This window comes from Ambystoma mexicanum, chromosome 7q (genome assembly GCF_040938575.1).
Source record: "Ambystoma mexicanum isolate Mex_15411 chromosome 7q, UKY_AmexF1_1, whole genome shotgun sequence".
In the NCBI taxonomy this organism is placed as follows: domain Eukaryota; kingdom Metazoa; phylum Chordata; class Amphibia; order Caudata; family Ambystomatidae; genus Ambystoma; species Ambystoma mexicanum.
In genome coordinates this window covers 657,383,893-657,407,502 of record NC_090941.1, presented here as the reverse complement: position 1 = coordinate 657,407,502, position 23,610 = coordinate 657,383,893, and the positions used below count along the sequence as shown (strand labels likewise).

Here is a 23,610-nt window from a genome sequence, read left to right as displayed (position 1 = left end):
AGACATCACCTCTTGTTTTTTACCTCCAATTGTAATCCAGTGCCTTTCTCCCACCAACCCACCAATGCCTTCACTGATGCCAATACCCAGCTGCTGACTGTAACAAAACCACCACCTCATCAATAATACCTGCTACTAGTAGTACTAAATGTACTGGTAATAATAGTAGTAGTAGAATTGCTATTTAGACCAAGATATTTTACTATTATAATGGGAGTAATAGTAGTAGCTGTGGTATAATTGGTCGAACTAATATTGATATATATTGATTGGTAGTAGTACCAATATTAATAGCAGAGTTATTTATTTAAAACATTTCTAGCGCTGGCCCTACCCAGAAGGTTTCGAGGCACCTTACATCATTCAAATATTGAAAAGGTGGGAGTTGAAAAAAGAAGTTACAAAATGTTTTCAGGAAAGGATATGGAGATTAGGATACACATGTGATAGCAGTGAAGGAGGGCAGTTTTATTTGTGGGGAAACAGGTATGTTTTTCTAAAAGTGGTGATGGAGAATGCAATGTGTAGGTATAGAGGTAGGGTATTCCATGCCCCGGGTGTCCAGTTGTTAAATGCTTCTTTTTGAGTGCATGTGAGTCTGCACAGTGGAATGTGTAGAAGGTGTTGACTGGCTTATCTGGTGTTTGTGAGGGTGATGGGTTTGAGTGTGTCATGAAGGTAAGATGGAGTGTTGAGGTGATGGCTTTGAATACAAGTCCTTTGAAGGCAATTATCTAGGGTATGGGGAGCCAGTGGATCTTGGCAAGAGCGGGGGTGATGTGTGAATGTTTGGGTAGGTGGAGGAGGATGTGTCTGGCTACTTTGGTTTGTATGGCTTGCAGGAGGGTAAGGGTGTTGTTGGGGAGTCCAGTGAGGAGAGTATTTTCACAGTCCAGTTTAGAGAGAACCAGTGCTTGGACTGCACTGCAGAAGTCGTCAGGAGGAAGGATATGTCTGATTTTGCATAGGAGGTGTTGTTGTAGATTGCATGTTTTGGTGGCAGCAGCTATGTGGTGTGTGAACGAAAGGGGACGCCGTCTATGGGGAAGCAAAGGAAGTTAACAGGTGTAGAGAGGGATATTGTGGGCTGTCTGTAGAGAGTTCTTGGACCCAAGGGGTGAGGTTGGGATTGTGCCTTGGAGGGCAGATGATGGGGTGTTCTGTTTTGGAAGGGTTGGGTTTGAGGAGGTGGGTAGCCATCCAGTTGGTGATGGTGGAGAGATAGGTTTTGAGGGTGTGGAGCTGCGGCAGGGATGACGTGGAATTATATCTGTGTGTCATATTAGTATTGGTAGAAATGTATGTTCTGTTTGCTAAGGGTCTGTCCAAGGAATTCAACATGTAGGTTCAAGAAAAGTGAAGATACAGAGGGGCCTTACATGACCCCCAACTTGACAGGGTGGGATCTGTTCGATAAGGGGGCATGGAGACAAAGTGTGTCCTGTCAGGGAGAAAGGAGGTGAACCAGTTGAGTACGGTGCCAAAAAGATTCATCCTGTTTGCTAGGATGTCTAGTAGAATGGTGTGGTCGATGGTGTTGTAGGCTGCAGAGAGGTTGAGGGGTATGAGTAGTGCTGTGTGTCCTTTGTCTGTGATGCTGTGGAGGTCATCAAGGATGTGAAGAGTAGCCGTCTCAGTGCTGTGTCCAGGCCGAAAGCCATAATAGAAGGGGTTGAGTAGGTTGTTTGTGGTGATTTGTTGTTGCAGTTGGGTAGTTACAAAGCGTTCAATAATTCTGGCGAGGTATGGTAGGATAGTAATGGGGGCAGTAGTTTTCAGTTTTCCTTCTGCATCATCTAATGGCTGTAGATGGGTGCGTGGCTCCATCCTGCAACAATACAGCACCGGCCCTGCTTAGAAGGGCTGCAGTTCTCCATGTAGGCTGGCCCTACGGCTGTCCTTCTCGGAAGGAAGTAGAACGTATGACACAGTCATGGCCTGCATGTTGCTTCCATTGCATGCAGTATGAACGAGGCAGCAAACTCATTTTATACTTGACGAGACACAAAGAGTTAAGCAGACATGTGAAAACAGGGGACCAAATGTAACAGCAATGCCTATAAACAGGATTGCGGACTGTTAGCCATGTACCTTTTTTAGAGTGACAGTGATATTTGGCGCTGTGACTCGGCATGGGATCACCAGCTGCTTTCCCTCTGACGTGTACACGACGTGGGGTATTTCACTGTGCGTTTCCACAAACGGGTGAGTAGTATCTGGGCAATAAAGAAAGAAGATGAGACACTATTTTGAATATCACTCAAGCTTTCAACATACGTTTTATGTATTTGGAGTTATAAAGATCGTACGCCTAAGCATGTAAAGAACTGAACAAAGGCAGTACAAAAATACATGGGTAAAACAAGGTGCAACCTGATGAATGTTGGCTACTAGGAAGTTTATTTGTTTGTTTGTTTGTTCATTAATATGTATGGCACACCAAAGCCAAAAGTAGCTGCGAGCAACAGAGAACTGAATACATGGATACTTAAAGCTTAGTTACAGAGTAAGGTACAAAGGTACATGAGAAGCATTACAGGTATTCATCAGAACAAGACTAGTGGTAAAACATATATACAATATATTCAATATATACAAGCGAACTAGGTTGGAGTCAGGGCGAGATTTAAGAGACAGGCTAATATCTGGTAAGTCCCGAGAGTCGTTGGATTGTAGCCATTTGAGAATGTTGCATCTGAAACTGTAGTATGATTGATCTATTCTGATGTCAAGTGGGAGTGCGTTCCAGTACTGAGCCGCCTTAACCGGGAAGCTACTGCCGCCTATTTTTTTTAACCTGAATCTAGGTATTTGTAGGCAGTAGGGTTTGTTAGCTCTGGTAGGGCGGGTCGATGTTCTTCTTACTATTCTCTCCGCAAGGTAAGGGGGTGCAGTGTTGTTAAGGCACTTGAAGGTGAGTGAGGCAGTTTTAAGTGCGATCCTATCGCTAATTTTTAGCCACTGTTCTCTTCTTATATTAGAGAAGTTAAGAGAAGGTGAGCATTGAGAAGGGAATGAAAGAAGTAAGATGTAGCAGCTGAATGCAGAGTTATGGGTAAACTATTTCAAGTTTACCAGTAAGAAGAGTGAACGGATGGAACTGGGACTGCACACAAGGAGGCGTACCACAGATGGGGAAAAATACAGATGGGTGCTAGAAGTGTGGACGTCTATATAGAGAATTGAGACCAAACATTAGAAAGAGCAAGAAGACCAGGGATGTGCAAGCTTTGGATCTCCAGATGTTATGGGCACTAGTTCCATCAGCCATAGTCGGCATAGTCAATCGTGTGGGATAGTGGGAGTCGTAGTGCAAAATATCTGGGGAGTCACAAGTTGCAGACCCCTGATGTAGACACTTTAACACAGTACAAAATTGAGGAGGAGCAGGGAAATTGGGCTCAATGCGTATTGGGAAATGTTAGGGGCTTTACAAAGTGGCATTGTATATTCTTGGGGATGGTCCTACTATTGGCCAAACGTCAAGTTGCTCTTCATTGGTGCTTGATAACCTCCTCTATGATGTATGCCTGGCTTAATGACATGCCATGGTATATTGCACAGGCAGGCACCTACAGAGAATTAGCAACCCCGAATAATCGACCTAACGGCTACTGGTCTGTGTTTAAAACATATCTGCAGAAGAGTTTGTCTGGCACAAGGCCAATTTAGAGTTAACTTCTTATATGATTTTCTGGCTGTATTCTATGTTGTAAGTGCAGGAGGCTCAGGCATATGTGCTATTCACGCACAGGCATTCGTGTTACACACTGTGAGGCTTGCCCTTGTTCAGCTGGAACTTACTCTCCCCTCATGAAGCTTGTTATTCTTTGATAGCTCCCTTATTTGATCTGTAACACCTGAGTAGAATTAACAGTAGATACTAAGTAATTGCAGGTATTGGTGTCATCTTTATATTTTTATTTATATTTTTAAAATAATTTTCCTTTGTTTGTATTATGCTTTCCATGCTGGGTATTAATATAAAAGCATAAAGTTAAAAAAGGAAAATCGAGTACAAGTGAGTACGAATGTACATGCAGGGTCCCACAAGAAGGGAAGAGCAATGGTCAAGTAAAGACAAAGGTAAGCATAAGAACCTTAGCAGCAGAAAAACTAAGAAAAGGGTATGTCTTGTGAATAGTGAAAAGCTGATAGCAGCAAGAACGAGCGACAGTAGTGATGTGAAGTGAAAAAGAAAGAGAAGGATTGAAAATAACACAGGGAGAAAACCTAATAGCCAACAGCCATCCAGAAATGGGAGAGTGAAGATTCTCAGAGAAAGAAAAGGAAAAAAGGTCTGGGGATTGTATACTAGAAGACAAGGGAATAATGTGCAGAGTGAATAGAAAAGGGCCAAGGATATGGGGAGATGGGTGAGCATAGCCCAGGACACAGAATGAGAAAACACTGTGAGATAGGAAGACATCCAAGATAAAATTGTGCAAGAAATCTCAAGAGACAAGCGAGAAGAAAAAAGAATGGACTAGACCACCATGTCGAAGGACGCAAATAGGTCCAGTCGGGTAAGGAGCAAGGCGAATTCAGAGTGTTGGGAGGAAGTAAGGACGTTTTTTAACATAAAGAAGAGCCATTGTGCTATTTGAAAATAGGAGAAGAACAAACAGTATGATTAATATGTCATCTTGGTTCAAACTGTTGTTTCCTTTAGCATCATGGTGAAATATTCTAGTCCTAGTGAACAATGATGACCCCTATATGTTTAAAAGATTCATTAACACATGTGTCCCGGAGGCACTGTTTACAATGTTTTGCTTGACTTCTCCTCTCAGATCGAGCTGTCCATAAAACTCTATTACCACTTAGTGTCTTCCTGCCTCTTGATTTTATGCTATCAATGTTGCTGGGAAAATATCATCAAGCCATGTCTTGCATCCCCTTTGCCTAGACCCCTAGAATCTTCCCCTACTTACCCCTTGGCAGCGCCTCTCTTGCCCCTTCCTCTTGGGTAGAATCCTTTCCATGATAGGCAACAGGGATGTATTCTGCTATCCGGTTAATGGGGGCATTTGTGCACCCCGGCAACAAAAACATACATAGACGAAAGAAATGCAAATTTACCAATTTGATGGCAAACTTTGCTGTGAAGAAAAGGATCAACCCTACCCCTCCCTTCTCCAATTTCCACATGGTACTGATCAGTACAAAAATGTACCTGGGCTATTCCATCGCATTTCATTTGCAATAGTCCTCTGCTGCAGTATATCATCAGAGAATAAAGAGAGAATAAAGAAAAAACATTCATGGTTGAAGGAGGGTGGATGAGAAGGATATGTGAATAAATAAGTTTTGGGGACACATGATACAAACATAAAGAAAAGTATTTCACATTATTTCTCCTCAAAATGTTATTCCTGACAAATGTCCAAAATGAGCGACAGACAGTTAACTTTTTGGTAGAGGAAGCCATCAAATTTCCAAGCTTAAAAATGTGGAAATCATTACATTTGTTCAGAAGCCAAAATACTTTCATGCTTAAAATGTTGGTAAATTACTTATGTGACAAAATGGAAGTCAATAGATGGGTAAGAAGACGACAGAATGTTCCTATCTTCTGTTTCTCAAGTTTGTAAGGAACTTGGAAGGCTGAGTGGCAACTGGATTTTGCAGTAGTCTCAAACTGTCCACACAGAGTGGAATGAGGGCTCCAGTAGAGGTTATAGGAAAGTAAAAACCATCACCCTATTTAAGAATACCTCTAAGGCCGCACAACTGGAAGATATACTCCGAACGCACCACAGCATATTCAAGCGTTTTCAGTCGGTGCTTCGTTTTGGCTTTTCATGGACTTCAGCGAAATCCAAAAAAGCTAAAAAAGAAGCCCCACATTTGCCTAAATAATGGTTCAAAGGACATCTTTCTGCACGGAAGAGTGCAGCATGGACTGTCTGGTGAACTATGGAAAGCGTGGAGTTAAGAATTGCGAACCACAGCACATTAGTGTTGCAATGAAAGGCAACAGTGCAGATGCAGTGAGGCAGAAACAAAATCAGAATTGAAGCATCACATGCGACAGGCACAGGAAATCTTCTGTTGTGAACAAACAAGTGGAAAGCTGGAGACCATACCGGGTATGGAAACAGGAAGAAAATTGACAGACTGCGTGAACTTTCAATTCTTTATCAGACACAATTGTTGATGTTATCAAAGAGAAGGAAATCAACCTGCACTCCTGTGTAATTACCTTAGAATTGAATTATAATAAATTCACAAAGAATGTTAAATTGACTTAAGGTGCGGAAGAGATAATAAACAACCCTGGCATATGGGTTGTGACATATGAAACAAAGAATAAAGTTCCCAAGTGTGGGAACTCACGTCCTCTGCACTCTATTAATAGCTCAAAATTAGTCCTGGTAATTTGAAAGAAAGTATTATATTAGGTTTCTTTTCTGAAATCACATTTAGTTTAAAACATCAGATAAACAATTATATATACGAAATTCAATACATATCCGACGAACTGCAAAGAAATCCGATTGTGTCTTTCGGATATGTACTGATTTTCGTATATATAATTGTTTATCTGACGTTTTAAACTAAATGTGATTTCAGAAAAGAAACCTAACATAGTACATTCTTTCAAACTACCAGGACTCGTTTTGAGCGATTAATAGAGTGCAGAGGACGGGAGTTCCCACACTTGGGAACTTTATTCTTTGTTACAATTGTTGATGGTCTCTTATTTTCAGGTACTTGATCACTGGATTCTGCGCCAGCAATCACACAGCGAAATCGAGTGGTAATCTCTGGCTTTGTGTGCCCCGCACCGATCTTTATGAAATGGGCCTGCCCATGTATGAACACACGGGATGAGTAGCATGATCCTAATACACACGGATGCGGAAAATCCAGAAAAGGCCACGTTTCTTTACACATCTATCAGCACTCCAATGATGCATAGGGCTTATTGCTTCTTGACACAAAGGGCCTCATTACACGGTAGGCGGTAAGGGTTTACCGGTACCGGTATTTTACCGGTACCGGTAAACCCTTACCGCCTTACTACGAGGTCCCTTTGCGGGTTGGAGAATTTAACGCCTGCTTTTTGCAGGTGTTAAAAACCAACCCGCAAAGGGACCAGGGAGCTAATTACGGTACCGCAATTTGCAGTGCCTTAATTAGCACCTTCCCCATTCCCATTATGCCCTATGGGGCAAAAATGGGAATGGGGAAGGGCAATGGGGGAAGGGGGAATTACCGCCCCACCAACCTTGGAATAGGGCAGTAATTCCCCTTTCCACCAAGGCGGTGCCGGTATTTTACCGGCATGGACCAAGGTGCTAATAGCACCTTGGTCCACCGCCGTCCGTGTAATGAGGCCCAAATTCTTTTCTTTTTTTAAAAACACTTCCATAGGAAGAAGGTGTTGCAGTGCAGCTTCCTGAAACCTACAAGGAGGATCCTTACCAGAGTAGGAAAAGGCAGCCATAAAGACAAGCGTCTGCAGACATTACGTCATCACTTGCTGATAGTCATCAAATCACTGGTAGAACAGCAGGAAACAGGGAGACCCCACTTTCAGCTGCATACTCGGTGCTCTAAAAGCAAGGCAAGGAAGGATGCAAGAAGCGGAAGTTTGTGTCTTAGAAAAAAAACACACAATAGGCCGAGATTCTTAAAGATTTGCGGTGGAGCAATTGAGGAGATGCTCCAAGCATCTCAGGTTTGCAACTGTTACCGAATGCCTAATTCTCAAAGTCTAAACTGGGAGCAAATCTGGATGTTTGATGCAGCCCTCCATTTTCCCCATCATTCTGATTGTGTCTGTGCTGCTGGTCAGTCTGCTGCTCAAATGATTTTCAGCTGCGTAATGGCAGAGAGGAGCACGTGCAGTTAAAATACCCACATTAACAAACCACAAACATGAAAGATGTACAATCTATTGTTGCTGATTCCATGTTTATTAAATGAACATTATAGGTTTTTGTGTGTGTTCTGGGGAAAATGCACTTTTCTTTTTAGTTACACAATTCCAGATGCTAATAGCATGACAGAGCTGGGATAAAGACCTCTTTCGAAACTACAGCCATCTGGCTGGACTCCAGCAATAGGAGGTGGATAGTAAGTTTGCCCTATTTCTAAGAACACTGGGACAGGTTTGCCCTGGTGCAAAAAGGCATTGAAACTGTATCTTTTTGCACTAGGGCAATGTTTGCCCCAATACCATGCCATTCGGCTCTTGTCATGGTGCAAAGGTTTTCTAATATGTCCCAGTGTTGAAAGAAATAGGGCAAACTTTGCCCCAGTGCTAATACCATGCAAACTTGCACTTGCGCCAATACAAAGTTTCTGTAATCTAGCCCCAGTTATGCTATTTAGGTAACCGGAGCAGAGCAGACCTGTTGTATGACCATGTCTTGGTTCTAGACGCGTTTCCCTTGGGCAGAAATTGACCAGACTGTTTTTTTTCACTACGTGTGCTGCGTAGCAGAAACAGAAATGTCACATATTAACAAAACATTCTGCTCCATGTTTGCTCTAGTAGCAAGTTTAGATGATATGAATTCGGGCAAATCTTGTTTGTCCCATTCCACACTATAGAAGCAGCAGAATTGGCGCAAAATTAATTTGCACATGGGAAAGGTTTAGACAATCTGGTCCCTTCCATTCGTTCTGATAACACTCTGCGGCTCATTCGGGTACTGCCCACACACTAAGGTGCACGGAAGGGCTGGCCTAACTTCTGGACTGTCACCAGCTCTGGCAATGACCTGACAATGTGGTAGCACTAGGATAGCTGTATAATTAACTCATCCCACAATGACCTTTGACAATTCGATTAATTAATCCGAGCACTCTACAATCATATTCTCACTCCCAGATTCCAAGGACGCTAACATTCATCATTATTGAAAACTCTGTATTTCACCCCAAATATGTTACCTAAAATGTACATACATAACACTAATAGCTGGAGGCGCGAAAGCATCAGTTAAGGAGAACCGAGGGACTGCCATAGGCGTACTAAACTCGTGACTGAAAGTAGGATCCGAAGAAAAATGGCTCGAATTGCTTTTTAAAAGCCAGTACATTGGGAATCTGGCAGGCAATTTTTTTTTTTTTTTTTTAAGTGTGCTGGCCTGAACATTGAATCTGGCATTGGGGGAGGGGGGATCAATGTTAAAAAGGATGAGAGCAATATTATGAGAGGTTTATTTGAGAGGCAGAGTAGCGATGTTCTATAAGCACTTGTACACTAAAGTGGCCAATGTACATTGTATTCCTGCTCCCACAGGCAGCCAATGAAATTGATGGACAAGTGGCATGGCGTGAGCTCATAACGCTGCCTCTGGAACTATCTACACAGTTGTGGACTATCCTGAGGGGAAGCGCAAGGCATTTAGGCGCTCCAATGTCAATGGCATTAGCATAGTGCATCTTAACCCCGACAGCTGCTCTAGCAAAGATGCCTTCCTACGAGAGACAGGGACGATTTGAGGAAAGGCCCTTGTGAAGCAGCTGGGGCAGCGTAACGTATTTATCGACAACTCATGTGAGCGAACGGTGGCAATGCATTTGTCTTGGAAGCAAGACAACGCGGTGCAACACAGGTCCCAATCCCGATCCCACGCTTAGAAACCACTCGCTGGTATTAAACGTGTTATACATGAACAATCAAATAAATAAATAAAAATAAACCACAACGCTGAGATTTTTGGCTTTTGGGACCATGAACAATAGCTAGGCCTAAGGCCCGAGCAGAGGGCTGAGCTCGTGACTTAAGTGCCACTGGAAAATGAGCCAGGGGTCATCAAGGGAGCGTGGCCTAATAGAGGGTGGGGTTGCCTGCCGCTCGTTAAGGCACACCCCCTCAACGAGCCCCGACTCAATGGGCTACAGGCACCCCTGCCAGGCAACCTTTTGTAGAGATCAGCACCCTCTCCCCATTAGAGGAGAGGGTGCTGATCTCTGTATTTATTTGCTAAAGGCTTGCCTGGCGGGCCAGTGCCTGGTATTTTCAGCCTTAATGGTGGCGCTGCCCCTCCCCAGGCTGGGGAAGGGCAGCATCAACATTAAGGCTGAAAAGGTGAGGCTGGTGAAAGTCAAGCCCTTTTTTCTTAAATCCTGAAATTCATGCGAAAGAACGGGCGCTTCAGGCTCTAGAAAAAAAGGCCTCTGCTTCCAGGGGCCTCAGCTTTCTTCCATATTTCTTCCCACAGGCATCTCTTGCTTGAAGGAATGCTTCGCAGGTGCGGTGACACTATTATGGATTAAAGGCATTTTTCTGAAGCCTGACACTCTCACCCATGAGCGAGAGCTTCAGGCTTTAGGAAAAAAGCCTTGTCCTGTAGCAGCCAGGGATGCCAGCGGAGACTAGTGAGCCCTGCAGGGCCACGCCTCAGAAGGGAGTAGTTTCTTACCTATAACTCCATTTCTCCAGCGTTGGTATCTTTCATGGATTCACATGCTTAGAATATTCCCCGTCGTCAGACTGGGAACCCTCGGTACACATATATAGTCGTTTCCTATAGGAAAAAACTTCCGACACTTGTGTGTCCTATCCACATCTACGTCCTCCCCGAGGACGTCCATGCATGCCCCATAGGACGTAATGGTATAAAAGCCCCGCCCCCGCGGGTTCCGTCAGATTTCGACCCCTCCAAAGAAGAAAGGGGGAAACCTGTTTATGCACATATCCTGCACATTGCATTTCGGGGAGGCTGGTGGGCGCATGTGAATCCATGACAGATACCAACGCTGGAGAAATGGAGTTACAGGTAAGAAACTACTCCCTTCTCCAGCATTGGATCTTTCATGGATTCACATGCTTAGAATAGATTGTATAGCAGTATCCTAGAAGAAGGAGGTGAGAATGCAATGCAACATACATTACAAAAATAAACCACTCCCAGTTCAAATATATATATATATATGCACGTAAGCAGTAACATATTTATATAAAGGCGATACATCAAGGAAAAAACCAAACATCGGCAAGGTAAAAGACAACAGTTTCACCATTTGGCTTACCTCATTGAAAAAGATGGCGCAGCACTGCCCTCCCCATCTGTACTTCATCCGCATGCTGCCTTTCCAGGCAGTAATGGCGTGTGAACGTGTGTGGGACTGACCACGCCGCCGCCTGGCAGATGTCTGTCAGAGGAATTCCTGCCCATAGCGCCGCGGAGGAGGCTGTCGATCTCGTGGAATGGGCTCTAGGGTGCCCTTGTAGGGGTCTCCCGGCCTTGGAGTGACTAAAAGCAATTGCCGACGAGACCCATCGGGCCAGTCCTTGCTTGGAGATTGCCCTTCCTCTCGTCGACGGACCATATGCAATGAACAGCTGTCTGGTAGTTCTGAGTTCTTGAGTTCTTTGCAGATAAAACTTTAACGCTCTTTTCACATCGAGCGTATGAAGAGCCTTTTCCGCCGTCGACGACGGGGTCGCAAAGAAAGTAGGGAGAGCAATGGTCGAGTGCTTGTGATAGACCGTCGGTACTTTCGGGATGAAAGTAGGATTAGTTGATAGTATCACTTTATCTTTAAAGAATCTCATATATGGAGGGTCTATGACTAATGCCTGTAATTCCGACACTCTTCTAGCTGACGTAATGGAAATTAAGAAAGCCAGCTTCCACGATAGGAACTGCATGGATGAAGAGGACATTGGTTCGAAAGGAGGTTTCATTAAAGCCGCCAACACCACATTTAGACTCCACGACGGTGGGAACCGCTTCGTAGGGGGAAAAGTTCTAAAGAGACCCCTCATGAAATGTTTCACCAGTCTGTCGCTGAATAACGGTGCGGAATGTCTCCTTCTCGTGAACCTTGAGATGGCCGCCAGGTGCACCTTGATGGATGACGAGGATAGCCCACTCTCTGCTAGGTGCAGAAGATACGGTAAAACTTGTTCAGGAGTTACTTCCCCAGGCCGTATTTCGTGCTGTGTTTGCCACCACATACAGAACCTTCGCCACTTGCATATGTATGACTTGTTAGTGGAAGGAGCCCTAGCCACCTGTAGAATTTTCCGGCAATCCGACGAGACTTTCAAATTGCCAAATTCTGCAAAGTCAGGAGCCATGCCGTCAGGTTGAGGCTGTCCGGTTTGTGATGCCACAACGTTCCCTTGTCCCTGGATAGGAGATTCGGAACTTTCTGGAAAGTTATCGGTTGTTCCAACGATAGGTGTAGTAGGTCGGAAAACCACGGTTGTCTCGGCCAATACGGTGCCACCAGAATGACCCGGCATTTGTATCTGCGAATCCACTGTATTGTCCTCCGTATAAGGGGAAACGGAGGGAAGGCGTATAGGAACTTGTCTGTCCACGGAATTGAGAACGCTTCCCCTAGGGATCCTTTCTGAGGCCATCTGCTCGCGAACTGCTCGCATTTCTTGTTTTCTTTCGTTGCGAAGAGATCGACTGAGGGGTGACCCCACCTTTTGAAGATTCTTTGCAGCTGAATGGTGTCCATCTCCCACTCGTGTATCTGAGCCATGCTCCTGCTCAGGGAATCCGCTTGTACGTTCTTCACTCCTGGGAGATGGTGAGCCACTATAGATATGTTGTGTTTCAAAGCCCAATGCCAAACCTTTTGAGCCTCCACAGAAAGGGTCCTGGATCTCGTGCCTCCTTGTTTTATCAAGTAGAACATGGCTGTAGTGTTGTCTGTCAGCACTCTCACTCTCGACCCCTTGATATGTGGGAGGAATGATTTCAAGGCCCATCTCACTGCCCTCAGTTCCAGTATATTGATATGTAGGCGTGATTCGGTGGGAGACCATCTGCCCTGGGTTTGGTGGTTGTCCATGTGTGCTCCCCAGCCCGTCAGGGATGCGTCCATGATGATGGTATTCTGAAATTCGGGTTCTTGTAGAGGAACCCCTCTGTCCAGGTTGTGAAAGCTTTTCCACCATTGGAGGGCTCGGATGATTTCGTCGTCGTCGACGCTTAGCCTGTCCGACCACCGACCCGTGGACTGCTTCCATCTGTCCGCTAGGAATTCCTGAAGCGGCCTCATGAACAATCGACAGTTGGCTACTAGATGGATGCAGGAAGCCATGGAACCTAGGATCGCCACATACTTTCTCACTGAGAGTGTGCCATGTAGACGTAGTTGACTCGTCAGCCGATTGATCTTTGACATTCTATCTAGGGAAGGCTTCACTATTCCCGACTGGGTTTTGAATTGAGCTCCCAAGAACTTTAAGTTCTTTGATGGCCTTAGAGAGGACTTTTCGAAGTTCACTGCGAACCCCAGTCGTTGCAGAAGCTGTAAGGTAGCCTGTACGCTGTCGTTGGTCGACGCCGAGGAGGATCCCCTCACCAGCCAGTCGTCGAGGTACGGGTATACATGATGCCCTTTCTTTCTCAGCCAGGCTGCCACGGGCGCCAAACATTTTGTGAACGTTCTTGGGGAGGATTTGAGACCAAACGGGAGCACTGCGAATTGGTAGTGTGTCTGACCTACCATGAACCTCAGAAACTTCCTGTGTTTTTGACACATAGGGATGTGGAAGTACGCGTCCTGCAAATCTAGAGATGCCAAAAAATCTCCCACTTGAACAGACCGTGAGCATTTTGAATTTCTGGCTCTGTAAGGTCTCGTTGAGGTCGCATAGGTAAAGAATGGGACGCCATTTTCCGTTCGGCTTTTTTACCACGAAGCACCGCGAGTATACCCCTTGGCCTTTCTGCGATGCAGGGACTAACTCTACGGCACCTTTCTGTAACATAAGTGCTACTTCCTGCAGCAAATTGTCCAGATGTGGTTGGGGTAGGGATATAGGTGGACACTTTGGAGGTTTGCATTTGAATAGTAGAGAATGTCCGTACCTCACTGTGTCCAACACCCACTGATCTGTTGTGATGTTTTCCCCTTCTTTGACGCAGCTTGACACTCTTCCTCCCAGAACGGTGCGCTTTCCGTCATTGCTGGTCTTTCTGTTTGCTCGTCGACGACGAATAGGTCGGTCGTCTCTTGGATGACTGGAAGTTTCTGCGCCGGCTTGAGTTTTGAGAGGCGCGTCTATATCCTTGGGAAGGGTACGCCGATCTGCCGAAGGATCTATCCCTGGGTGTAGAAAATCTTGAGTTGCCAGATGCCCCTCTAAAGGGACGAAAGGATCGAAAGTGTTTACCACCCTGAAGAGCACCCAACGACCGTGCCGTATCCGAATCCTCCTTCATGCCCTTCAAGGCCTCGTCCACCTTTTCTCCGAAAAGAAGGTCACCTTCGAAGGGCATGTCCAATACCTTATACTGCACCTCGGGTCTGAAGTTGGTGCACTTAAGCCAAGCCTGGCGTCTTAGAACAACTCCGTTGTTTATCTGCTTAAAACCCGAATCTGCCAGGTCCACCGCTATGTTAATAGCATGATTCGACGCCTCTTCGCCCTCTCGTACCAGAGACATCGCCGTTCTTCTATGTTCCTCCGGAAGGTGGTCCAGTATAGGGGCCAGTCTGTGCCACATCTCCCTGTCGTACCTGGCCACAATAGCCAGAGAGTTGGCTGCTTTCACAGTTGCAGCACCCACGGAAAGAACCTTCTTACCAAACACGTCTTGGCGTCTTGCCTCATTATCCGGAGGGGTAGAACACTTGTGTTGAGCCTTGGCTTTCCTCGTCGCCGCTGCCGACACCACTGAATCAGGTGTAGGTTGGGACGAAAGACACTTCGGGGTAGAGTCTGGCACTTTAAATTTCTTTTCAATGCTGCCTTTGACGGCCGGTTCAGAAAACGGGTGACGCATGGTTTGAACACCCTCTTTCCAGACATGATCTAAAATGGGTATTGAGAATATTGAGCGTCTATTCTTACCCATATGATCGAATAGAAAGCAGTCCTTTTTCTCCTCCTGCTGGGCCAGGCCAAACTCCTTACATGCTTTTTCCATCATTGAGTGAAAAGCGCCAATATCGTCTGGTGGCGATGGATGAGTGGGGCTCTTTGGTGTTTCCAGTTCCACATCCGAAACCCAGGATGGATCCCTAGATGGAGACAGGGAGATATCCGATGCTGACCCACGGTCAGATAAAGAGTCCGAAAGCTCACCCTCCTCCTGGACTACTGGAGTCACCGGAATTCCACTCGTTTTGGTTGGACGGTGTGACGGGCCGGGTCCGTCGACGGGGGGGGTCGACGCCACAGGTGGAAGCCTTTCATCCAACGATTTTAGCAGCGAGTGTAAGGAGGACAGGACCTCCATGGACAGGGCCGATTGCGAGTTTGGAATATTGGTAAATACCTGAGAGCAGGTTGCTCCTGATGGCGACTTGGCTCGTAGCCCAAGGTCTTCCGGGCCCGCAATCCTGAAACCGTCGTCTTCCTTCGAGGAAATCGACACTGTTTGTTCCTGCAGTAACGTGTCAGTCAACCCCATATCAAAAACTTCTGGTCTCCAGGCCAGAACTTCGGTCGACGAGGACATCGTAGCCGTCGTCATCGGGTTGATGACGGGGGAAACCAACTGCGTCAGAGGCAGTGAGGGCACTGACTGGTTCGTCGTCGTCGACGGTGGGCCTGCAGGCGGCTTAGGCGGTCCCGCCTTAACGGTGCTCTCCCTGCGTTTATCCAATTCTCTACTCGTGGCAGATCTATGAGGATCGCCCGAGGAGGATTTTGGCCTTTCCTTTCCTTGTTTTTTCGACGATGATGATGATGGTATCTTTTTTGAAGATTCTTTTGAAGACTCCTTGGAAGAGTGGCTTCGTAGAACATCCCTTTCCGCCGGTCGAGTCTTCTTCGCCGGTGGTTCCGACGAGGTTGAACGGCGCGGGGCTCCCGATGTTTTCGTCGAGGCGACGCTGCGCACGGAGCCCACCTCCGACTGAGGGTATGCTCCCGCCCCGTCATTTAACCACGACACCAGCCGCCGAGTCCGATCTTTCAGGGTTTTCTGAGAAAACCCCTTACATATTTCGCACTGGTCTGCGGAATGGTGAGGGTGGAGGCAATAAATACAATCTAGATGGCCGTCCCCCTCGTAAACCTTCTTCAATCCGCACGTGGCGCACGGGCGAAACAACGGTTTGCCCGACATTCTGGTAAGACCAAAAAAACCTCAGAGGCTCATTCGGTCAACCCAGCGAGTAATTTCAACGATAGCCTAGAAAGTAGAGACTACGTGAGGAGATCCCACTATCTTTGGAGACGGTTGAAATCTGACGGGACCCGCGGGGGCGGGGCTTTTATACCATTACGTCCTATGGGGCGTGCGTGGACGTCCTCGGGGAGGACGTAGATGTGGATAGGACACACAAGTGTCGGAAGTTTTTTCCTATAGGAAACGACTATATATGTGTACCGAGGGTTCCCAGTCTGACGACGGGGAATATTCTAAGCATGTGAATCCATGAAAGATCCAATGCTGGAGAATGAGATTTCTCGGCTCACTTAAAGCCCTGTTTCAACTTGATTAGCTCGTCCTTTTTATGGGAATACATCTACATCAATGAGTGTTGCTGCTATGTAGACTCAACCAGTTCCCTTGCAACCAGCACTTAATGCTGAGAAAATCTTTCTCCAGGCATTGTTGCCAGAAATGCGTGCAGGCCTCCGTAGCCAACCTTTAATTTAATAGCTTCCCTTATTTCTTTTTCTTTTTTTTTTTCTTCGTTCTAAATGTATAAAGTTTGTAATAAACTATGTACAAGAAAAAGAACGAAAAAAATAGCTGCATTTCAAATTTCACTTTTTCTGGGGTAAGCACACAAATATTGTCCTGCTTGCCAAAATAGTTTGTCCCACGTACTTTGATGGATGGGCAACGGATGCCGGTTTGGACATTCCACACTTGAATAGGTTGTCCTTATTGCTAGTCTCTAGAGGCCCCCACTTAACGGAAAGGCATCTTATATGTAGACCTGAATTGAATTTGCAACAGTGAAGATATTTTTAAAGAAGAGAAAATGTGGCCCCATCGCACCACTCCCAACACAAGTCCAGCGGCAGCGTTCTGGCTAGTTGGGGATGGAGAAGATGAGAGAGCCAGGTGCCCACATGCAGAGTTTCAATGGTGCAATCTGGGCAGAACGGGGGCTGAAGTGCACATATCACAATCAGGAAGGGTCAGTAAAGGCTGCAAAATGGGCAACCAGGGGAGGACACTTTTCTCAGCCATTCCCATAAAACTTGAATGCTAAGTTTCATCTAGAAGCACATTTTTATGTGACGGTAAGTCTAGTAACAATTAGTAATAACGATGATAATACTAATCATTATTTACACATAAGTGAACTGCACCTTGTGACTTACACAAGAGACCTTCCTTTTAACTAATCGAGTCAATGATATTCAATGTGTTGATCTCGGAAGGATGAAAGGCTGAGCCGGCCCTTCCAGGATTCATGTCTGCAGTATCAAGCATACCTGCCTAACCTCTGGGTTTTCCTCAGAGACTCCAGGTTTGTAGCCTCTTCTCCAGGTCTCTGGGGAAGACCCTGGAGTCTCCGGGTTTTTGCTGCAGTTTCCGGGTCCCATCCAATCCTCCATCCGATTGGCTGCAAAAGACTGCTGCCGGTAGCCAATTGGGTAGAGGTGTGTGCCGGAGCAAAAATAATGCAGAATGGAGCAAACTAAACGTAGAATACTGCTTTGAATCTGGTGTGACACCGGATTGAAAGCAGTATTACCGCATTTATTTTGCTTATGCTGTCTTTCTTTTTTGGCCAGTTTGCCAGGGCTCAAGTCGAGGGTACACGCAGGTGGACTGAGTCCACCCATTTTTTTCAGAGGGTGGACTCTGTCCCCCCATCTAAAGTGAGAAACATAGGGATCCTCTTTGAATTAATGAATTAAAGCCAACCTCAGTGATTGAACCACAGCCATCAGATTTGCAGGTTGGACACCTCACCATTGCACTATATAACCTGATGAAAAACGAAAAACAACGAACAACTAAGGTGAAATGTCCAATTTCACTACTGCAAGTTAAAGGAAAACCTTTATATTGGTTCTTGGAGTTTAAATCATGCACACCTTTTAAAATTTTCAAAAACACTATTTGAAGAAAATATCCTCTCTTGGTTTTGTGTGTGTATTGATATTATGGAAGACGTATGCCATTCGTCCTATGCAATTTGGGTGGTTATGAATAGCCAATTTAATTACATTTATTGCATTCCACTGTAAAGTGCAAACTGCACATTTTGACATGTGGGCAGGGCGTGTGGGTGGAGCCGTGTGCAAAGGGGCGGAGTCTTGTGTGGCTGTAGGCAGGGCATACATCTGAGGGTTTTTGATTTTCAATTGTAGGCAGGTATGGTATGCAGGCCTCTGGGCAAGTTTCTGCCCTGATGCCACCTAAAGACCTCTTTGCTTTCGCGCCCTTGCTGTTTCAATGTTGTGAAAGCATGTAATGTTTGCTTTAAAAATGAGAAACGTTGAAGACACACTTCGCTGCCTGGTTTCACTGGGACCGGGATATTTTCTGGGAACCAACCCTTCATATGGACAATGTGGCTGCACACGTGCTCTTTCCGAGGCCTATCGTTGCATGATTTGCTTCTTGTAGCTCTGTTTCTGGGGATGGCTTTTTCGGGGATGGCCACCGAAAAGGAGACCTTGGGCCTCATTACGTGGTAGGCGCTAGCCATGATGCTATTAGCACAATGGCTACCCCCTTACCACATTCCGGGTCCTGGTTGTCGAAATAGGGACTTACCGGGTTATTCCAACCTTGGAGGACCCGGTAAGTCCCCATTCCGAGAGCCATTCCCCATTCCCATTGAGCCCCCATAGGGCTCAATGGGAATGGAGCTAATAACGGGCCCGGTAGTAGCGGGCCCGTTATTAGCTCCCTGGTACCTTAGCGGCTCCCGCTAAGGGCGCCTGCTAAAACCAGGCGCCCATAGTGGGACCCACTAAGGGACCTCGGAATAGGGCGGTAAGGGTTTACCAGCACCGGTCTCCTTACCGGTGCCCGTTAACCCTTACCGCCCAACTCGTAATGAGGCCCCTTGACTGAATGCATCCATATCATGAGCTAAACTCACTGAGCATCAGAATGTTGGATGAGGGGGGTCATCAATTGTATTTTAGGTGTTTTTAATGTTCTGTAATTGATTTATGTTTTTAGAATGCGCTGTGCTCCGTTGTTCTTCGGAGTTAGGTTGCGCATCAGATGCAGACACATTTCCGTTGTGAACTGGCAATCATGTGTACACTTTGGTTCCACGTGACACAGGCTTTGCATTTCCATTGGCAGGCAGGCAAGCCCACTTATAGCAGCATGTGCGTTCCTACACCAGGCAATCACGCAAAGACTGCAGCGTCCCCAGCACCACACAAGCAGCTTCCATCTCTCTATGACTTGAAATGCCCTTTTCTAAAAACAACAGCAGGCGGCTTCCTGAGCACACAATGGTACCCTGCTTCATTATGTTCCTGTATTGGTAAATAGCAACACTTTGTTGTAGCCTAGCACGCTACCACGTGGGAAAGAGGCACCTAGGCCGCCACAAGGATCTGATCAACAATTCTGCACCTACTGCAGGAAACAATACCACGCCGCTAACAGAGAGCAACCTGCTCGCGGACAAGTCGTGCTTGCTTCTTGCCAAAGAGCCTTTAGTAACAATCTCCTCTAGTCGCTGGCGGGATTGCCCACATGCCCCAACCCATCACACCAGGGAACCCTGGTAGGATTCTGGTTCACCATTTCATGGTGGGCCATTTCATACAAATTGACCATTTAATACAAATACGCAATTTGGTGGCGGTGATCATTTCCTCTTCCTAGTCATGTCTTTCTTTGTGCATTCTGAGGGTGATATCTTGTAGCCCTGCTTCGTCTCTGACAACATACCGCACTTTCTGCATCCAACATAGCTCTCATTTTTATTGGAGGAAGGTGGTGTTGGGAGGAACGCCTTTTGGGAATAAGTTTACTGAAAGGGGAGGTTCTACAGCCAGAGGTGTCAGAATTGGTTGTAAAGAAGTCCTGTTTAACTCTTTTCTGATAGACCTAACGTCTTGACCCCCAGTGGCTAATTCCCTGATCTAAATCCCAAACTCCCAGGGCCAGGGTTAGACTGGGCCATAAAATTGTCCCGGGCACCATTGAAAAAGTGGCCCACAGTTGCAAATGGCAATTCATTCCTTTTGTGACACTGCTTGAATAGTACCCAAGGGAGAGTTTTGGGATACAATGTGATGCAAATTGTGCATATAAAACAATATTTACTCAGCAGCACTGGTCAAATCTTTTAGCCACATTGTGAAGTAACTTATCAAACTGGCCCACATTGGCCAAAAAAAGTGGCCCACTTTGACCAAAAAAACAGGCCCACACCAGCATTTTGTGTTCGGCCATGTGCCTATTGCCCGATAGTCCAGAACGAGCCTGCCCAGGGTGCCTGCATGCAGGACAATGTCCTTCAAGTCATTCACAGTCTCAGGGAGGTCTATAGTGCCCCAACACACTTCTTTGTATTTGTGTGCGTCTTACTCTTGGCCCCCATTCATGACTTGGACTGTATCTTTATCTTGGCCTTATATTACAACATGTAGCAAAAAGGTGACTTTGACTATGCTACACGGGCAAAAACCCTATCGTACCCCTCTTTCCACAAGGTTTTCTCAGCCATGTTACTGAACAGGATCAGTGCTGTACACCTCTTGCCCCTCGAGGTGGTTCTCTTGGATTTGAAGGTAGGTGTTCCCCATATCAGGGCACTTACAGGGAGGATGTTCTGCCCTGTATTAGGGTCAAGGATGTGCAATATTCTATACCCTTACCCACTGACTTTGTGGCTACCACCACAATCCTGCTAGAGCCACAGCTGGCTCCTCCTGTTCTAGGCATAGCACCCGCCAGCCTCTGGTACAAGGTTCTCAGCTAGCCTCCTAATCTAACCTGTCCACCTAACAGAGCCCTTCGAATATGGGGGCAATCTGCCAGTCATCTCCTCCTATCTCTCCTTGTATCGCTTTGTTTTTTTTGGCTTTGCCTTGCTGATACTCCCTCTGCACTCACATTCCCACTACTCTCTCCCTGGAATGCCAACCTCACACCAACAAGGACAAGAGGTTTCTGGCTCTTTTTATACCAGTACTAAAAGAACGATTGTTGCATTGAGGAGTCAGATGTGTTGGTCCGTTTCCCCCTTCATTTAATTTCTCATGATTGGCCTATGCTTTCACCTCCTCACCATGCGTGTGTGCCTTTCCTTCATTTAATCTAAACTGTTTTGTATTCCTGGATTAGCTGGTTCTCTAGGCCCTGTTGACTAAGGTTACCAAACCCTTGTTTGCCACGGGACATTACGGATCGTGAAACCAACAATAAAACAACCACACATCCTGAGCCAAAACCTACTAACCACCCCCTGCTCCTTCTCCTCTCCTGCATACCTCCCACGTACTACACATGCCCAAAAAGGGCCAGCTATAGTACACACAGAAACACACAAGCCACACAACCACTCTAACCACACCACAAGAACAGTCACTAACAACAAACAACCCAGATACTGGACATTACCCTTTGGACACAAGCCCAGTGCACACAACAAAGCACACTCAGAAAGCCGACACGCACAGACGCCAGTTTCTCCTGGTTCTGCAAGCATCAACAGAAGAGCACAACTTCTTTCCTATCCCTCTTTCCTCACTAACCAACCCCACCCACTTTCTTACAGAGCCACGTGAGCGCCTGGAGACCATGCAAATGCCACAGTGCACTACATAAATCAACATTACATAACTTAACATAACATTGTAGGGATGGACAGGAGTTTCATGGCCACTGCGGGAGCTGGTGGTCTGACTCTTTTGGGGGCTAAGTGTAAATGCCAGTGCTCCGGGGTCGTGCAAAGCGCAATTCTCTGTGAATTTCCTTTACTGATATAGGATGTAGTTTTGGATCCTGTTTGGGTTCCATACCAGGGTTTGCGCTCCTGGCGTGCACTGGATTGCCAAATCGACCTTTGCATGAAACAGTGAATGGGATCAAAGTGTTTGAAGAACCGCTTGATTGTTCTTTGAACTCCCCCTCCCCCATCGCCCAAACATTGTCTGAGGCTGATCATTGTGTGTTATTTTCCCTAGGGAATCAAAGATCAAGCTGGATATGTCTCTAGACCAGGGGTCTACAACCTTTGGCTCTCCAGATATTTTGGACTACAAATCCCACCAGACCCAGCCAGCATAGTCAATGGTGAGGGATCATGGGAGTCATAGTCCAACACATCTGGAGAGGCGCAGGTTGCTGAGCCCTGCTGCAGACCCTCTTTACTATGTCACGAGATGCACTTATTTCCTTGGGAATTTTAATACTCCTTTCCTAAACTGGACAGTCACTGTCATGGTGAATTGCCCCAAGGCATGGTGAAATCTGGAGCATCCTCCATGCACTATCTCCAGGGGCTTGCATCCCCAACCACTGGAGTTCCCCAGCCTCCTCTTTGCACCATGGACATGTGGTCTTGCCAGAGATCACTGTGTAATCCCTTATGATATGCAAACAATTGTAAAGACATTGCGGCTAGATAGCATAACTAAACATAGGTTTATTTGAAACCAGCCTCTCTAATCTAAGCCTGTTGACTAAATTACCGATCAACATTATCCAGCTAACTTGGACATCACAGATGCTCTGGATCCATCGCATGGCAGAGTCAATCCCGGCATTGGTGCCGAGTCTGGGGTCAGCTCTAAGAGTGAGCGAGTGAATGCATTAGTGTGGCGTGCGCCATACAGAACAACCATCGCGAGACTCTGGAGAGCATGCATCACTGCAACACTATCTACATTCCTACAGAACTAAGAGAATCAAACTAACAAAATAGCCTCCAACCTGGGAAGAGGCGACCATATGTGTTTCGGCTGCAGTTCGAGTGGGAGCCTATTGCGAACAGAATGCCTGAATTAGAAAGCCTCACATGCCCAGCAATAAGATGTTCAGCCTTCTCGGAGCATAGCGCCTCAAGCGAGCATTGCAGGGCTTCTCTGCACAGACAGAACTGCCATTCTTAGATTCTGTGACAACATCCCACCTACCAGCCCTAAAAATGAACCCAACTGCAGGATTTCCCTTTATCTTGAGCAACTGTAGGAATTTTGATCGAAGGGTGGCGAAAAGGCCCATTCCATATTCATGCCTGACTATCCCTAGCGCCCCGGCCACTATGGGTCTGTCATTCCTCAGAATACAGCGCAGCAGATATGTTTGGCCTGTGAAGCTCTAAACAAGCAGACCCAACACTTGCGTAACCCTGAGAAGTGACAGACAGGTGTGCATCGCACAAACAGCCTACATTTTACCTTGCTTCGAAGGAACAATGGATAGTATAATAGGCAACAGGGTTGGAATAGGAAATAAGATGGGCCCAGGTTTTGGATAGCTCAAGGGTCAAAGCCAGTACTTTCTTAATCATCCATAAAGCAGTACAGTGACTGGTACACTTAACAAGCAGAAGAAATTCCAGAAGCATGACCCTCTCTGTTCTGGCCCCTCCTATGGATCTAAGATTTGGGTCTGACCTAGGATTAGCACTAATGGCCTCATTATGAGCACACTGGTCCGGAAACAATACTGGTAAAAACAGCTGGTAATACCGGCTCTGGCATTTATTCTGGACTGGCATACTCCAAGTCTGCCGGTAGGGGCAGCGAATCACCAGCAGGCCTGACCTACCGGT

The 23,610-nt window shown here is 46.3% G+C and overlaps 1 protein-coding gene across 1 annotated transcript in view; it reads right to left on the bottom strand.

The window, feature by feature from the left end:
• Positions 1–23,610, bottom strand: part of FLT1 (fms related receptor tyrosine kinase 1) — a 577,293-nt gene that overhangs the window by 476,572 nt on the left and 77,111 nt on the right. The window contains exon 4 of the mRNA XM_069639312.1: positions 2,092–2,216. Coding sequence (XP_069495413.1) covers positions 2,092–2,216 — 125 coding nt within the window. The remainder of the gene's footprint in view (positions 1–2,091; positions 2,217–23,610) is intronic.